General features: G+C 35.1%; 2 protein-coding genes across 4 annotated transcripts in view; one reads left to right on the forward strand and one right to left on the reverse strand.

The window, feature by feature from the left end:
- LOC145740083 (aldehyde dehydrogenase X, mitochondrial) lies at positions 1–6,664 on the forward strand. Its single transcript, XM_081995430.1, has 12 exons — positions 1–253; positions 2,521–2,625; positions 2,719–2,820; positions 2,874–3,039; positions 3,521–3,688; positions 3,741–3,877; positions 4,388–4,490; positions 4,769–4,953; positions 5,011–5,175; positions 5,233–5,390; positions 5,454–5,528; positions 6,402–6,664. The coding sequence occupies exons 1-12, from the start codon at positions 209–211 to the stop codon at positions 6,460–6,462; spliced, it is 1,470 nt and encodes a 489-aa protein (XP_081851556.1). The 5' UTR covers positions 1–208; the 3' UTR covers positions 6,463–6,664.
- Positions 6,648–14,671, reverse strand: part of Atg1 (serine/threonine-protein kinase unc-51-like protein Atg1) — a 22,607-nt gene continuing 14,583 nt past the window's right edge. For all 3 annotated transcript variants that reach the window (XM_081995428.1, XM_081995426.1, XM_081995427.1), the window contains 6 exons: positions 12,588–12,692; positions 12,127–12,531; positions 11,796–12,069; positions 7,321–7,457; positions 7,047–7,182; positions 6,648–6,998 (listed from right to left, as the gene is read on the reverse strand). In XM_081995428.1, the coding sequence (XP_081851554.1) occupies positions 6,925–6,998; positions 7,047–7,182; positions 7,321–7,457; positions 11,796–12,069; positions 12,127–12,531; positions 12,588–12,692 (1,131 nt within the window). In that variant the 3' untranslated portion in view covers positions 6,648–6,924. The remainder of the gene's footprint in view (positions 6,999–7,046; positions 7,183–7,320; positions 7,458–11,795; positions 12,070–12,126; positions 12,532–12,587; positions 12,693–14,671) is intronic.

Consider the following 14,671-nt stretch of genomic DNA (forward strand, 5'->3'; position numbering starts at 1 on the left):
GTTGAGCTCCACGTTCCCCCACAATTTGCATTTTGATCGAGACGAGTTAGTATACAAGTTCCAGTTCACTTATAAATTACACTAGTGCCATCGTATCATCGTGAATACCGTATGCGTGTATTGTTTTAAAAACAGTAAAAACTGTATTTTTGGTTCAAGGTTGCCAGCAGTCTCCCACGAAAATTTGGATTAAAATTAGAAAGTTGAAATGTCCAAAAATATTCCAATAGTATTTGAAATTAAATATAATCAGGTAATAATTAGACTGTATAAGTGTATGGTATAAGTATGCCTGAACAGGTTTTGTTTACCAATTTGAATTGTGTGGAATGTTCGTTTTACTTATTGTAAATACTTACTGATTTTTTATGTTGTAACGATTTTAAGATGTAGTTTGTGTGAGATTCTTTAGTGTCTTATTTTATTAAATCGTCCAGTACCGGTAAGGTAAAATTGGAAAAGTAAAATTCAACGAGACAGGAAAATTTACCAATTTTACTAGTAAATTTTTAGGTATAATTGGCATTTACTTAAAAGATATCATTTGAAAAGTCATAAATCCCTACACTTTTTATGCACCCCCTGTATACCATAACAGCGACACTGACAGACTGTGAAATTTCCAGGTATTAGTTTAGCAGTTTGTTATGAACATTTTTGCTCTCTTTCAGTAACTTTTACCGTTTCTGAGTTATTTGCAAAAACTGGTTTGATGCAACAAATTTTCAAATCAGTTGAAATTTGAGCACCCTGTAATTCGGTTATTTTTGTGAGTTCAGAGAAATTGAACCACTCAAATTAACCGTCTTGAGCTCCTCTTTCCAGTGGTGTTAAGCAAAAAATTATATCTGAAAAATTGCGAAGAGGGTGACCAAAAACAGTCAATCACCATACTTTGCAGGCACACCCTGTATTCTGGAAGCAAAAAAGGTCCTGCAAATTTACGGTGTTAAGTTAAGGAGTTGATTAGGAACATTTTTAGTCTCCTGCAAATTTCCCGTAGCTTTCTTCATTTTCGAGTTATTTAGCACAAACTAGTTTGAAGCAACAAATTTTCAAATCAGTTGAAATTGTGGTTTAAAATTTGAATACCCTGTAACTCAGTTATTATTGGGAGTTCAGGGTGGTACAGCCACTTAAAAGAACTGTTTTGAGTTTCTTTTTCCAGTGGTGTAAAGTAAAAAATTCTATCGCAAAAATTGCGTACAGGGTGACAAAGATAGTGAACCACCACACTTTCCTTGCACACCCTGTATACTCGAAACAAAAACGGTCCAGGCAAACTTATGGTGTTAGGTTAAGGAGTTGATTAGGAACATTTTTAGTCTCCTGCAAATTTCCCGTAGCTTTCTTAATTTTCGAGTTATTTAGCACAAACTAGTTTGAAGCAACAAATTTTCAAATCAGTTGAAATTGTGGTTTAAAATTTGAATACCCTGTAACTCAGTTATTATTGGGAGTTCAGGGTGGTACAGCCACTTAAAAGAACTGTTTTGAGCTTCTCTTTCCAGTGGTGTAAAGTAAAAAATTCTATCGAAAAAATTGCGTACAGGGTGACAAAGATAGTGAACCACCACACTTTCCTTGCACACCCTGTATACTCGAAACAAAAACGGTCCAGGCAAACTTATGGTGTTAGGTTAAGGAGTTGATTAGGAACATTTTTGATCTCTTGCAATTTTTTTGTAACTTTTTTCGAGTTTTTTAGGAAAAATTGGTTTGGTGCAAAAAATATTTAAATCAGTTAAAATTGTGGTCTAAAATTTGAACACGGTTGGAGTAAGAAAATGATTCTTTAGGCACATTTTTGAAATCCTCATTAAATTTCCTATCCGATAACCTGAAAAAACACTACAAACTTTGGTACGGTCAGGGAGAAAATCGATATCAAAAATTGAATTGCAGGAAACACAGTTTGAAAAAACAGTCAGGGACAAAATCGCCTGTAGAACCCACTTGGAATAAGAAAATGATTGTTTTAAGTACATTTTTGAAATCTTCATTAAATTTAAAAATAACAATAATTAAAAATAAAAACAAGAAAGTCCAAGTAAATTGTAAAATATACCCGATAGTATTTTTTGTCTTTTCCTTTTTTTATTTTTGTCTCATAAAAAAAATGTTTATCAAATTTCAAAAAAAGTTAAGAAATTGTACTTTTGTTTATGTCCGTCTATTTGTATTTTGTTTCAATTAGAAACTTTTATTGCTGCATTGTGCCCTGAAGATGCCAAAATAAAACTGGCAAAAATTCGGCAAGTTATATTTAGAACAGGCATTTTACTTGAACCTAAATCGAATTCCCATTAAAAAACACTAACTTTTGTTATTAATTTTGCCTCAAAAATGATTTCTTCACAGATATGCAGGGTAAAGAAAAATGTGCTGCATTTTTTTAAATTTTAATCCAGTGCATTTGATAGCTGAGGTAATTTTAGAACATTATTTCTTATGCCATTTCATGAGCTTAGTTTTAATTGCTACGAAACATAAATTTATTTATGATATTTATATTTTCAGCTTTTTATCAACAATACTTTTGTTGATTCAGTTTCGAAGAAAACTTTTCCCACCTATAACCCAACTACTGGAGAAAAAATAGCCGATGTTGCCGAGGCACAAAAGGTAAGAAATTAGTTAAAAAAAACATGAAATATCAACTAAAAACTGACAACATTAATTATGACTGCATAAATGCATGTATTATTGTATTTATAGGAAGATGTAAACGTGGCAGTGGAGGCAGCCAAAAAAGCATTTGCCCCAGGATCACCATGGAGGGAAATGAGCGCTTCTGATCGAGGAAAATTGATCAACATGGTACAATTATAACAGTTTTCATAATTTCACACTTAAATTCAATTATACTATAGTTGGCGGATCTGTTGGACAGAGATGCCAAAGACTTAGCAGAGCTAGAAACTTACAACTCTGGCAAACCATTGGAGAATGTAGTTGGAGAATTGCGTAGTTACAGTAGTGTTTTACGATATTACGGGGGATACTGTGATAAAATACATGGAAATACAATTCCAATTGGTAAGATGCTTTTTATAACATTTTTTTGAAAATGTTTAAAGTAAAAAGATAGGAGTGTTTAAGTACCTACATTTTTTATTTTAAGAGGGCTCCACGAATTTTGAGAATTGTTGATTCTCCGCAAATACCACAATTTTCTTCAGAAAAGGTCTTTAAAAAAGTTAAAATTTGCTATAATTTAGTGGAAGAACCATAGAAATTTCTACACAAAAATCAGCTGTTACAAAGAAAAAAGTAAAATTAAAACAAAACTTCAAAAAATCTGTGGAATTTTAGTGTAAAATCTGGCAACTTTTTTAAAACGCTTTTGGGAAAACTACATCATTCCACCAAAGATTAGTTCTTCCACCAAATCACAGGGAATTTTAACGTTTTCAAACTCCTTGTTACTAAATATACTATTTCAATTTTGTTAGAAAATGTATCCAGTTACGCTCTAGATTAGTCTAGATCATTCACCATCATTTGTTGACTATTACAGATGGGAGCGGATTGGCTATGACCAGAAAGGAACCAGTGGGCGTGGTGGCCCAGATAATCCCCTGGAACTATCCCATCGGAATGGCTATCTGGAAACTAGGACCGGCATTAGCTACTGGGTGTACCTTAATTCTAAAACCGGCCGAACAAACTCCTTTGACCGCTTTAGGTTAATTATACAAACTAAATGAACAAATAGGTTACAATATTGTATAATCTAGTTTTGGGAGCGCTTTCCAAAGAAGCAGGATTTCCTGACGGAGTTATCAATATTTTGCCCGGTTACGGTCCTGTAGCTGGTGAAGCCTTGTGTCTGCACAATGATGTGCGAAAAGTGGCCTTTACCGGCTCTACTGATGTAAGTTAATTGTACAGGGTGATTCATAATATATGCGCAGGACTTGAGGATATGATGAACTTACCCTCTAAAATGGTGCATTTTAGAGATATAACACAGTGTTGAAATTGAGAAAAAAATGCTTAAAAAACTTTTTACAGAAAAAAGCTTATGTGAGCATTTTCTGCTCATAATAAGCTTGGCGAAGGTTTTGAAAGGGTAATGGGAGTTGTTTCTCCCCAACTTCTACGCTACTGAAAAAAGTACTGTTTTAAACCCCCCATACTTGAACTGCCATGTTTTCTACACAAAATAGCTACTCCTGGTCATAATCTGTAAAGTCAATCGTTTTCGAGAAAAATCAGCTTTTATGTTGAAAAACATGGTCAATTTTTTGAATTTCTAGAAGGTAAGTTAATAGAAACTTTTTTTATATTTTTGGACGAGCAACCATATCCTAAAGTCTAGCGCATATATTATGAAACACCCTGTATTGTACCCAATTTGTGATTACAACTGATTAAATAACAGATCGGTCATAAAATCTTGGAATACTCAGCTCACTCAAATTTGAAGCGTGTGTCCCTAGAATTGGGGGGCAAAAGTCCTTTGGTGATTTTCGATGACGTTGATCGTAAGTATAGAACAAGTCAAAGCATTTAGCGGTTACGTCATCGTGTGTGCCTTATTGAGGTTTGGCTCATGTGGAGGATTACTTAAAATTATTAAATAGGGAATTATGGGAAGTCCACATGTGCAGTATTTGCGTGAACACAGCATTGTTTGTAGTTTGTGATTGGTCAAGAAAAAGCAGCAAGCTAAAGTACTGCTTCTATTTGATCAATCACAAACCATCCACTGTGCTCAGATTTACGCAATTTCTAAACATGTAAACATAACATTATACACTAGTTGATCAGGCTGTTAACATTGCCCACGGTGCCATTTTTGAGAACCACGGTCAAAACTGCTGCGCTGGTTCCAGAACTTTCGTCCAATCAGGAATTTACGACGCTTTCGTGAAAAAAGCCGTAGAAAAGGCCAAAGCTAGGAAAGTTGGAGATCCTTTCGTGGCGGGCGTCGAGCAAGGGCCTCAAGTACTAAATTGTTAATTTAAAGTGAAAAATGGAGTACAGAAAAATATTTTCAAATAGATCGATCAGCCTTCAGTGGATAAAATCCTTAGAATCATAGAGGAGAGCAAAAATCAGGGGGCCAAACTGGAAACTGGCGGTACCAGGATTGGTGTAAAAGGGTTCTTTGTGGAACCCACCGTTTTTTCTGGAGTCGCTGATTGGATGTCTTGTGCGGTCAATGAAGTGAGTAGCAGGACCGTAATTGCACTGAGTTTGCAGGTCATTAGTTTGGTTTTGTAGATTTTTGGTCCTGTTCAAAGTATTCTGAAGTTTGAGACTTTAGAAGAGGTTATTGAAAGGGCGAACAACACGGTTTACGGTTTGGCTGCTGGTGTTATTACCAAGAATATCGATAACGCTCTGGTGTTTGCGAAGGCGGTCGAGGCAGGGTCAGTTTGGTAAGATGATTTCTAAATGTTTCACTGCTCCAAGTGGTATGGTTTGATTTGCATTTTTGTTAGGGTGAACTGTTACGATTACATTACTCCTCAGACACCATTCGGAGGTTATAAGAAGTCTGGATTTGGAAAAGACTTGTAAGTATAATTTTCAGTTTTATAATACACGTATAGAAAATTATGTGTTACTTTTGGTTTTTAAGGTAGCCCATACATGATAGGAGTAATAGTTTGCATCTTTTATAGCTGTGCAATCAATTAAAGGCAGTTTAACATAATCTGAAAAATAATAACACAACTTTTCACATAAGATCGTTAGCTATATTTAGGATCGATAACCATGGATTGCGCAAACCTAGACTTTTTTACACCAAAAAGTGCAATTTTGGCAATTTTTTATTTTGCTCCAGGAGGGTTCTAATGCACAGCAAAAGGCCTATTTATACCAAAAACCTTAAATTAGGTGAAACAAGTACAAAAAAAGCACTTTTGTAGTATTTTTTATCCTCTTTCTAATGGCGTTTTAGTGAAATCTATAACAGTTCCAATAAAAAAGTTACAATCATTCAAAAATGGAAAAAATGCGATTTTGGCAATTTTTTATTTTGCTCTAGGATTCCAATGCACAGCAAAGGGCATCTACATACTTTGTATTGGAAGCAAATTACCGATTTTTACAACAAAAGCATACAGTTTTTTTAGGATAAAACATTTCAAACACCATCATAAAGTTTTTTCTCTTTTCAATGGTGTCAAAACTAGCCTCCTGGTGGGAAAAGATTCAATTAAATTAACTATGTCTTGGATGATTCTTATTACCCAAGGAATGTTCTTTTCAACGATACGATTTTACGAAATTGATAGAGATAAACTGGTTCTGTTTAAAAATGAGAATTTTTTTAAATTTATTATGCAAAATTTATAGAAAATGCAATTTTAAAATTTAATATATTTTTTTAATTACTTACGCAATATTTGTAATAATTTATTAAAAATGTTTTTTTTTTTCAGGGGTGCCGATTCGCTAGACGACTATTTGGAAACCAAAACAATCAACATAATGCTACCGTGAGAAACTTTGCACCATCCTCCTTACCTTCAACTTTTACACTGGACAAATAAGACTATGAGTTTTTTGTTACATTTTATTCATATATATATAATAATTTGTATGATTTCTCACAAAGAACTGATATATTAATAATTAATACTTATACAACTAAAGTAATATCACTATATTATCGAACAGTAATAATAAAAAATATTGGAACTAATTACTTTTGCGTTAATTGTTTCAAATCGGAGCGAATCTACGTCCGCACAACACCAAATTCGTCAATAATGGGATAACCGAAACCTTACAACTACGCAGGTTTAATTATATGATAATTAAGTGGCCCTAAATTAATACTTGAAAATTTACGTAAACAACCTTAAAAACAACGTCACGTTTGAGGAATTTTGGCAATCGCAATCACTCCAAAAAAATAAAGACAAATTAAGAGGAAATCACGATAAAGGGAATTGAGGTCACTCAGTGGAGATCAGTGGCAAATATGTAGCCTTGTTGTTGGAGCACGTATAAGCGTTTTTCTACGGCGTCTTTGTCTAAAAAATCACTATTAAACTAATATTAATTATAATACAATAACTTACATTTAGTCAAAAGCAATCTATCCTGAGGGTTGTGAACTTGCTGCGAGAGGCTATGAAGTAGGATTTGTGCAGTTTGGTAACGCTGGAAGCAATCTTCGGGATTACCAAATAGTTCATCTAAAGCTGCTGTCTGACACTGTTCAATTTATCCAAATTAGATTTACTTTATTTCAATCTTGTTTTATCAAATTAATAATACTTTTATATTCAAATAAGTGGAAATTAAGTTTTGGAATCAGTTAGTCTATTCTGCTTTACAATAAAACAAACTTACCATTTGGATGGCGTGGTTGTAAATAATTTTGTCCGCCGTGATGTCGGTGGTTCCGATTTTGTTTAGTAAACCGGAACTGTTAAGTTGTTTGCATTCTATGAGAGTGGCCCGGAATTTAGCATTGAGGCTCGAAACCACTTAAAAAAAAAGAAAATATTAAATGTACTTTTTGATTTTGTGTTTTGTGTTAAGTACTTTTTGATTTTGGTTGTTTAGTTAAATTAAAAATATTTGAATAGAGGTTTTAGTAAAAAATCTGACGTTGGGCGCCTAAACTTAAATGATTTTCTGGAAAACCCACGTTGGGCGTCAAAATTTTCATACCTTGCAATAAGCCGAGCTTCCAGCAAAATTAAATAACGTTGTAAAACAACTCATTGAGTAGTATAAAATTTAAATGACTTGGTGAAAAAGCCACGTCAGGTTAAAAAATTTAAATTACTTTGTACAAAATCCATTTTAAGAGGCAAAATTTAAATCAATCCTTAAAAAACTCACACTGGAAGCTAAAATTTACATTACTTGGTAAAACACAACGTTGCGCGCCAAAACTTCTACAGGGTGAAGCGCGGTAATTTCCTTTTTTGCAGGGCAGGCTGTATAAGCTGTATATAGCGGCACTGTTGTTCGAAGAGATTAGTATTAGTTACCTGTCAGTTGTCATCATGCATTGGACACGTGAGGAGAGGTCATTTTGTGTTAAAGCGTATTTTTTAAATGCGCAATCAATCATTGCAGTGCAGCGTGTTTTTCGTTTACGATTTGCTGTTCACCCATGCGGACGTGTTCCTGGACGACAATCAATTGTAAATTGGGTAACTTCATTCAGAACAGCAGGGAATGTATCATGTGTACGAAGGGGACTTGAGAGGATTACAACACCACAAAACATTGAGATGCTGATCTTCTGCTAGTACAAGTACTGCTCTGCTCGGAAGCAATCACTTGCTCTTGGCATTTCCAGACGTTCTCTCCACCGGATTCTTCATGATGAACTGATTTTCACCCGTATAAAATGTGCGTGGTACAATAATTGTCAGCACGGGACTATTTGACACGGCGGACCTCTTGTGAAAACATTCTTGCGACTATACCCCGTGACGCAATTGTATTCTTTTCTGATGAGGCACATTTTCACCTCAGTGGGTGTGTAAACAAACAAAATATGCGGTACTGGAGTGAAACAAACCCCAGAGAACTTCACCAGAGACCTCTCCATTCGGACCGCGGCACTGTGTGGTGCGCCATATCACGAGTAGGCATCATTGGCCCTTACTTTTTCCAGGATAATCATCTTGCCGTAACTGTGAACTCCGAACGGTACTTGACTATGATACAGGGTTTTTTTCAGCTGGCTCTTGAGGCAATGCAATTAGAGGATACATGGTTCCAACAGGATGGTGCCACTGCACACACAGCGAGGGTTACCATGAATTGAGGCAAATATTTCCTGGACGGCGTTCTATTTGAGGGGTGATGTGAACTGGCCGGCACGCTCACCAGACTTAGCCCCATGCAATTTTTTTCTTTGGGGTTACCTAAAGTTGAAGGTGTACTGTTCTCGCGGACTGAGTTTACCCGTGCGTCATCTCCCTGTGATTTAGAAGTAGACATGCATTATTGACTTCATCCTTGTCTATTGTTCACTTTCAGAAAGGGTAAATATCTAAGTGAATGTCTTCCAAAAAAAAAACATTTACTGATTAGCGCTTCTATTTCAGTCATTGTCAGTTTGAAATTTTGAAAACCATCGAAATTTATTTGATTTGTTTACTATTAATTATTTTCTGTTTCTTTGTGTTGTTAATCATTTATAAAGTTTTCTATTTACCACACCACCACAGTTCTTTTAAGAGCTATTGTTTCTACGCTTTTAACAATCTGTAAGTACTGTAAGTACTCATAATATTATTATCAATATTTTTATTTTTTTATGTCGGCTGTCACGATCTAACCAAAATTGACACAATTACTAACCTGTTTTGAAAAAAAAGTGGGAGTGTCTATTATGGTTTTTATTTTGCCATTTGGTTTTTCCTAAATTCGGAATTACTTACTATTACAGTATTTTTTTAGAAAATGCCTGGAAAACTTCTCCACAGACAAGCCCAGCAGTTAATTCTTAACCTTTGTGAATATTTTGAATTGGAAAAAACCAATGGAGGAACTTTAGAAGCTTTATCATCTGTTCAGGAAGAAAATAAGAAATTTTAAGACCTTACATATTCTTACTGATATAATATTTTTTGATACTAGAAGGTTGCAGCTGCTTTGAAAATTTTCCGAAAAACTGTTTATTCGATTCGGAAAAAGCAAGCAAGTAATCTTATGATTTCCTCACCTAGAAAACGTAAATCGAGTCGTTATCGACGGGCCAAGACCACTGATTTATCTGAAAGCATCAAAATGGATGTTCGAAATACATTATATGATATGTACAACGATAGTATGTTAATAATAGTAAAATATATCTACTTTTGTAAGAAACATCTATTAACATTTTATTGTTTCCAGAGACTGAGATTTTTGGGTTGCATTATAGATTTTTCATAAAAATTTCTTCAAACATATTAATAATAAAGTCATAGAAAAAATAAAATAAGCGTCTAAAATGTTTTCCAGCGGGTTTAAAATAAAATAAGTGGATTGCAACCTGAAAATGAGATATGAGATACTACAGCATCACTCAGAATGTCTTCTTGAATCTTTAATTTGTTGTATTTATTTTAGAGAAACATGTAACCATCCAGAACCTAAAACAAGAGCTTAAAGTTAAAAAAAATAATACATATTGGTGATACATCTCTGCGAATTTTGGTAAATAAATTTAGGTTTCAAATTTAGACGTAATTCTATGATCCAAACGGAGACTTCTCATAAATAAAAAATGTTATTTCGGTCAAGTCATATTTTTGATTTGTTTTGGTATAAGGTTGTTTTAGTGCAAATTTGCAGCCAAAGATCTCTACTTTCTGACTGACAATATACCCAACATTTTAAACGTGACGAAGCTTTAGACACGCCTTTTTCTATAATATGAACACAACAGGAGGCGAACTCCGTAACGATGTAGGAAATAGAAAACGCATAGAAATAGACAAGAAAGAAAATTTCTTTCTATTAACTGTTGGTACTCTCTAAGCTATTTCACATCACATTCGGCTGACACTGCACAATAGAAAACGGGAAGCTATCGGTCCTAAAAACATTGACTAATTTCTAGTAATAAATCTAGGGCTTTTACTTGTTTCCTCTTATTCAGGGTTAATGACAAGTATCAATGACAATAATTTGAATAGTGCTACGTTTTTTGCTTTCTTTCTCAGTAATTAATCATATATTTCAAAGTTTGCATTCTAAAATAGTCTGTTTTGTTCCCATTATTGTTGTTGGTTTTATTTATTGTAGTTCTGTCTTCAGTTTCTTATTTTCTTGTTAGACCATTAATATTTCTCAGTTCCTTGTAAACATGCTACCAATTGTTATGCATTTTGTGAAGGAAATAGGATGGGACTTTAGGATGTGTTGATGGAACTCATATAGCCATAACACCACTATTCCATCATGAACAGCTTACACCTCAAAAACAACAACTAATAGATGCATTAACACTTTGACTAAAAACTCAAAAACAAAGAAAGGGTGCAAACACAATCAATTGGTCCCCAACCCAACCTTATTGACACAATGTTGACACTGACGAGCATAAAGGTTAAAAAACGAAAATTTGAATTTTAGGAAACGACGGAAAAGAAAGATTGACAAATACAAAATTTCATACCCCAAGAGAGATAAAATCATAGCAAGACCTCATTTGGTCTTTCTATTTTGCACAACCCGAATAGCTACGTTGAGTGCCGATCTTTGCCAATCGAAACGTAGAGAGTACCATATATTACAATAGAGAAGGGTTTTCTATGACAGCGAAGAAATTTCCTTGCTATTCGTTAGAGAGTTCGCCTTCAGGTTTGTTGACGAAAACTTGATTTGATTCATATGATTATAAATGACGTAGCCTTTGTGACGCACGGGTAAACTCACTCCGCGAGAACAGTATATCAACCGTCCCAACACCTAGGAAGACCTTATGAAGAACAATATTGAGGCTGAAATTGGCAGAATACCAGTCGACATGCTTGTTAGAGTTCATAAAAATTTCAGAAAACGTATGCAGCAGTGTGAGGATAGCGAAGGTCGATATTTGCCAGATACACTATTTAAAACCATGTAATTTAAAAATTCCCTTACTGTTACTTACTACAAGTGAGAAAAATAAAATAGAAGAATTAAGAGAGTGATGAAGAAAACAAAACGGTTAATATAAGTAGTCTTCACAGCTCCATGGAGCCAAATTTAACAATTCTGACGTTAAACAATCAACTTTCTGTCAAAACTCGCACACCAGTGATCTGATTACATTACTAAACTTGCCCTAATAGAAATAACTGAATTGAATATTTACATAAATAACTTACCATTCTTTACAGTAGTGCTAGGTCGTAACTGTCCGCTTTCTAGTTGTTTTTTGGCCAACGCTAAACCGCTACTGAGCAGCTGCAGCGCCCGCACCAACAAAACCATTTGCTCAGCACGCCTCTCTGTTTCCGTGGTTGGGGCTGACGCCTCATTCGACAAACCGCGATTCACTATGGCGTTGATGGGCGTGGCTCTCTGAGCAGCCAACTCAATTACGCAGGTACTCAAAGCCAAAACAAAGTTGATCTTTGCCAAAGTTTCGTTGTGTTCTTTCTGTAAACCAATACAATTTAGTACACTTTCTAGTGTGCGGAATGGTTAGTTGTTAACCTCTAATAAAGTTTCTTCAGGAAGTTCAGGAGCGAAAGCAATAGGCTTGGGCTCGCAATTACTCGCTGCTGTATCAGTGTTTTGGAAGAACTGGTGATAGTTCATCATCTCAGATATTTCCGGTAAAGTCACAGCCCTAGTACAGAACGGTATTATCGGTGATCTGCCCAAATTGTTGTTGTCGCTCAGTGTAGGACTACTCAAAATAGGTACGCGAGCTAAAGGTCCGCTCAGAACGGGCGGAGAAGTCCCCGAGCGACGCATTGGAGAATTAGTTCCGGGAGCGTTCTTGGCACTGGTCGGACTCACCGTCCACAAATTAGGTGGGGGCGGAGTCTCGCAGAGCGAACTAGACGTCGATCTGCGCCTGCCACCACCTGGAGGCGTGCCTATCACAAATTGTACCTAAAAGTTCATCCAAATCAATAACGTAAACAGTTTACGTTAAAGTGGAAGCTTACTGAAGGAGGCGAGAGTGAGGCTAGGTCAATGTCAGTACTGCGTTGACGATCGGGCAGTCGTTTCATGGTTATTGGTTGTGAGCGAGGTATTGAAGAATTCGTAGCCTGTGACAAGAGTACAATTAAATTACGGACTGTAGTTAGTGCGTAAGTTTTTTGGAATTTTGTATAAATAAGTAACGCCTTGCCCTTAAAAACCACGTTGCCAAAGATCAAACTTGTCAATGTCAGGTCACACGTATAATTTTTTGTTTATAATATGTACGTAGCGTTGTCAGCGTACTGAATAAGTAAACGCTGATCGTACGTTTTGAAATCCTGATTTTTGCAACTTTTTAGCATGGTTTGACAGTTTTGACGTTAGTGACAGTTGTCACGTGTTTGTAGAACACTATTTAGCTAGACGTCACGTGATAATTGTCATAATTGTCAGAAACACGTTTCATATCAAATACTGCAAGAAAACGTTTTTAAATCCTGATCTTTGCAACTTTTGAGGATGGTTTGACAGTTTTGACGTTAGTGATAGTTGTCACGTGATTGTAGAACACTATTCAGTTAGACGGTCACGTGACAGTTGGCAAAATAACTGTCATAAATCTCAGAAACACGTTTTATATTAAATACTGCAAGAAAACGTTTCTAAACTCTGATTTTTGCAACTTTTGAGCATGGTTTGACAGTTTTTACGTTAGTAACAGTTGTCACGTGATTGTAGAACACTATTCAGTTAGACGGTCACGTGACAGTTGGCAAAATAACTGTCATAAATCTCAGAAACACGTTTTATATTAAATTCTGCAAGAAAACGTTTTTAAATCCTGATCTTTGGAACTTTTGAGCATGGTTTGACAGTTTTGACGTTAGTGATAGTTGTCACGTGATTGTAGAACACTATTCAGTTAGATGGTCATGTGACAGTTAGCAAAATAACTGTCATAAATCTCAGAAACACATTTTATATTAAATACTGCAAGAAAACGTTTCTAAACCCTGATTTTTGCAACTTTTGAGCATGGTTTGACAGTTTTTACGTTAGTGACAGTTGTCACGTGATTGTAGAACACTATTTAGCTAGACGTCACGTGATAATTGTCAAAATAACTGTCATAATTCTCAGAAACACGTTTTATATCAAATACTGCAAGAAAACGTTTTTAAATCCTGATCTTTGCAACTTTTGAGCATGGTTTGACAGTTTTGACGTTAGTGATAGTTGTCACGTGATTGTAGAACACTATTCAGTTAGACGGTCATGTGACAGTTGGCAAAATTATTGTCATAAATCTCAGAAACACGTATTATATTAAATACTGCAAGAAAACGTTTCTAAACTCTGATTTTTGCAACTTTTGAGCATGGTTTGACAGTTTTTACGTTAGTAACAGTTGTCACGTGATTGTAGAACACTATTTAGCTAGACGTCACGTGATAATTGTCAAAATAACTGTCATAATTCTCAGAAACACGTTTTATATCAAATACTGCAAGAAAACGTTTTTAAATCCTGATCTTTGCAACTTTTGAGCATAGTTTGACAGTTTTGACGTTAGTGATAGTTGTCACGTGATTGTAGAACACTATTTAGCTAGACGTCACGTGATGATTGTCAAAATAACTGTCATAATTCTCAGAAACACGTTTTATATCAAATACTGCAAGAAAACGTTTTTAAATCCTGATCTTTGCAACTTTTGAGCATGGTTTGACAGTTTTGACGTTAGTGATAGTTGTCATGTGATTGTTGAACACTATTCAGTTAGACGGTCATGTGACAGTTAGCAAAATAACTGTCATAAATCTCAGAAACACGTTTTATATTAAATACTGCAAGAAAACGTTTCTAAACCCTGATTTTTGCAACTTTTGAGCATGGTTTGACAGTTTTGACGTGATTTAAGAATACTATTTAGCTAGACTATGAAGTGACAATTGTCAAAATAACTGTTAAATCTCAGAAAATCGTCTTGTTTCGAAAACTGTGTTAAAATGTAATTCCTGCAAATTCTAGTAGTTCATGGTGATCCGCAATACCATCAGTTTTTTGGTCGTGTTCTGACTTTAACGAAAGTCGATTCATTTGC

Source organism: Ips typographus, linkage group LG1, assembly GCF_016097725.1.
Source record: "Ips typographus isolate SLU linkage group LG1, UJ_Ityp_2.0, whole genome shotgun sequence".
Lineage (NCBI taxonomy): Eukaryota > Metazoa > Arthropoda > Insecta > Coleoptera > Curculionidae > Ips > Ips typographus.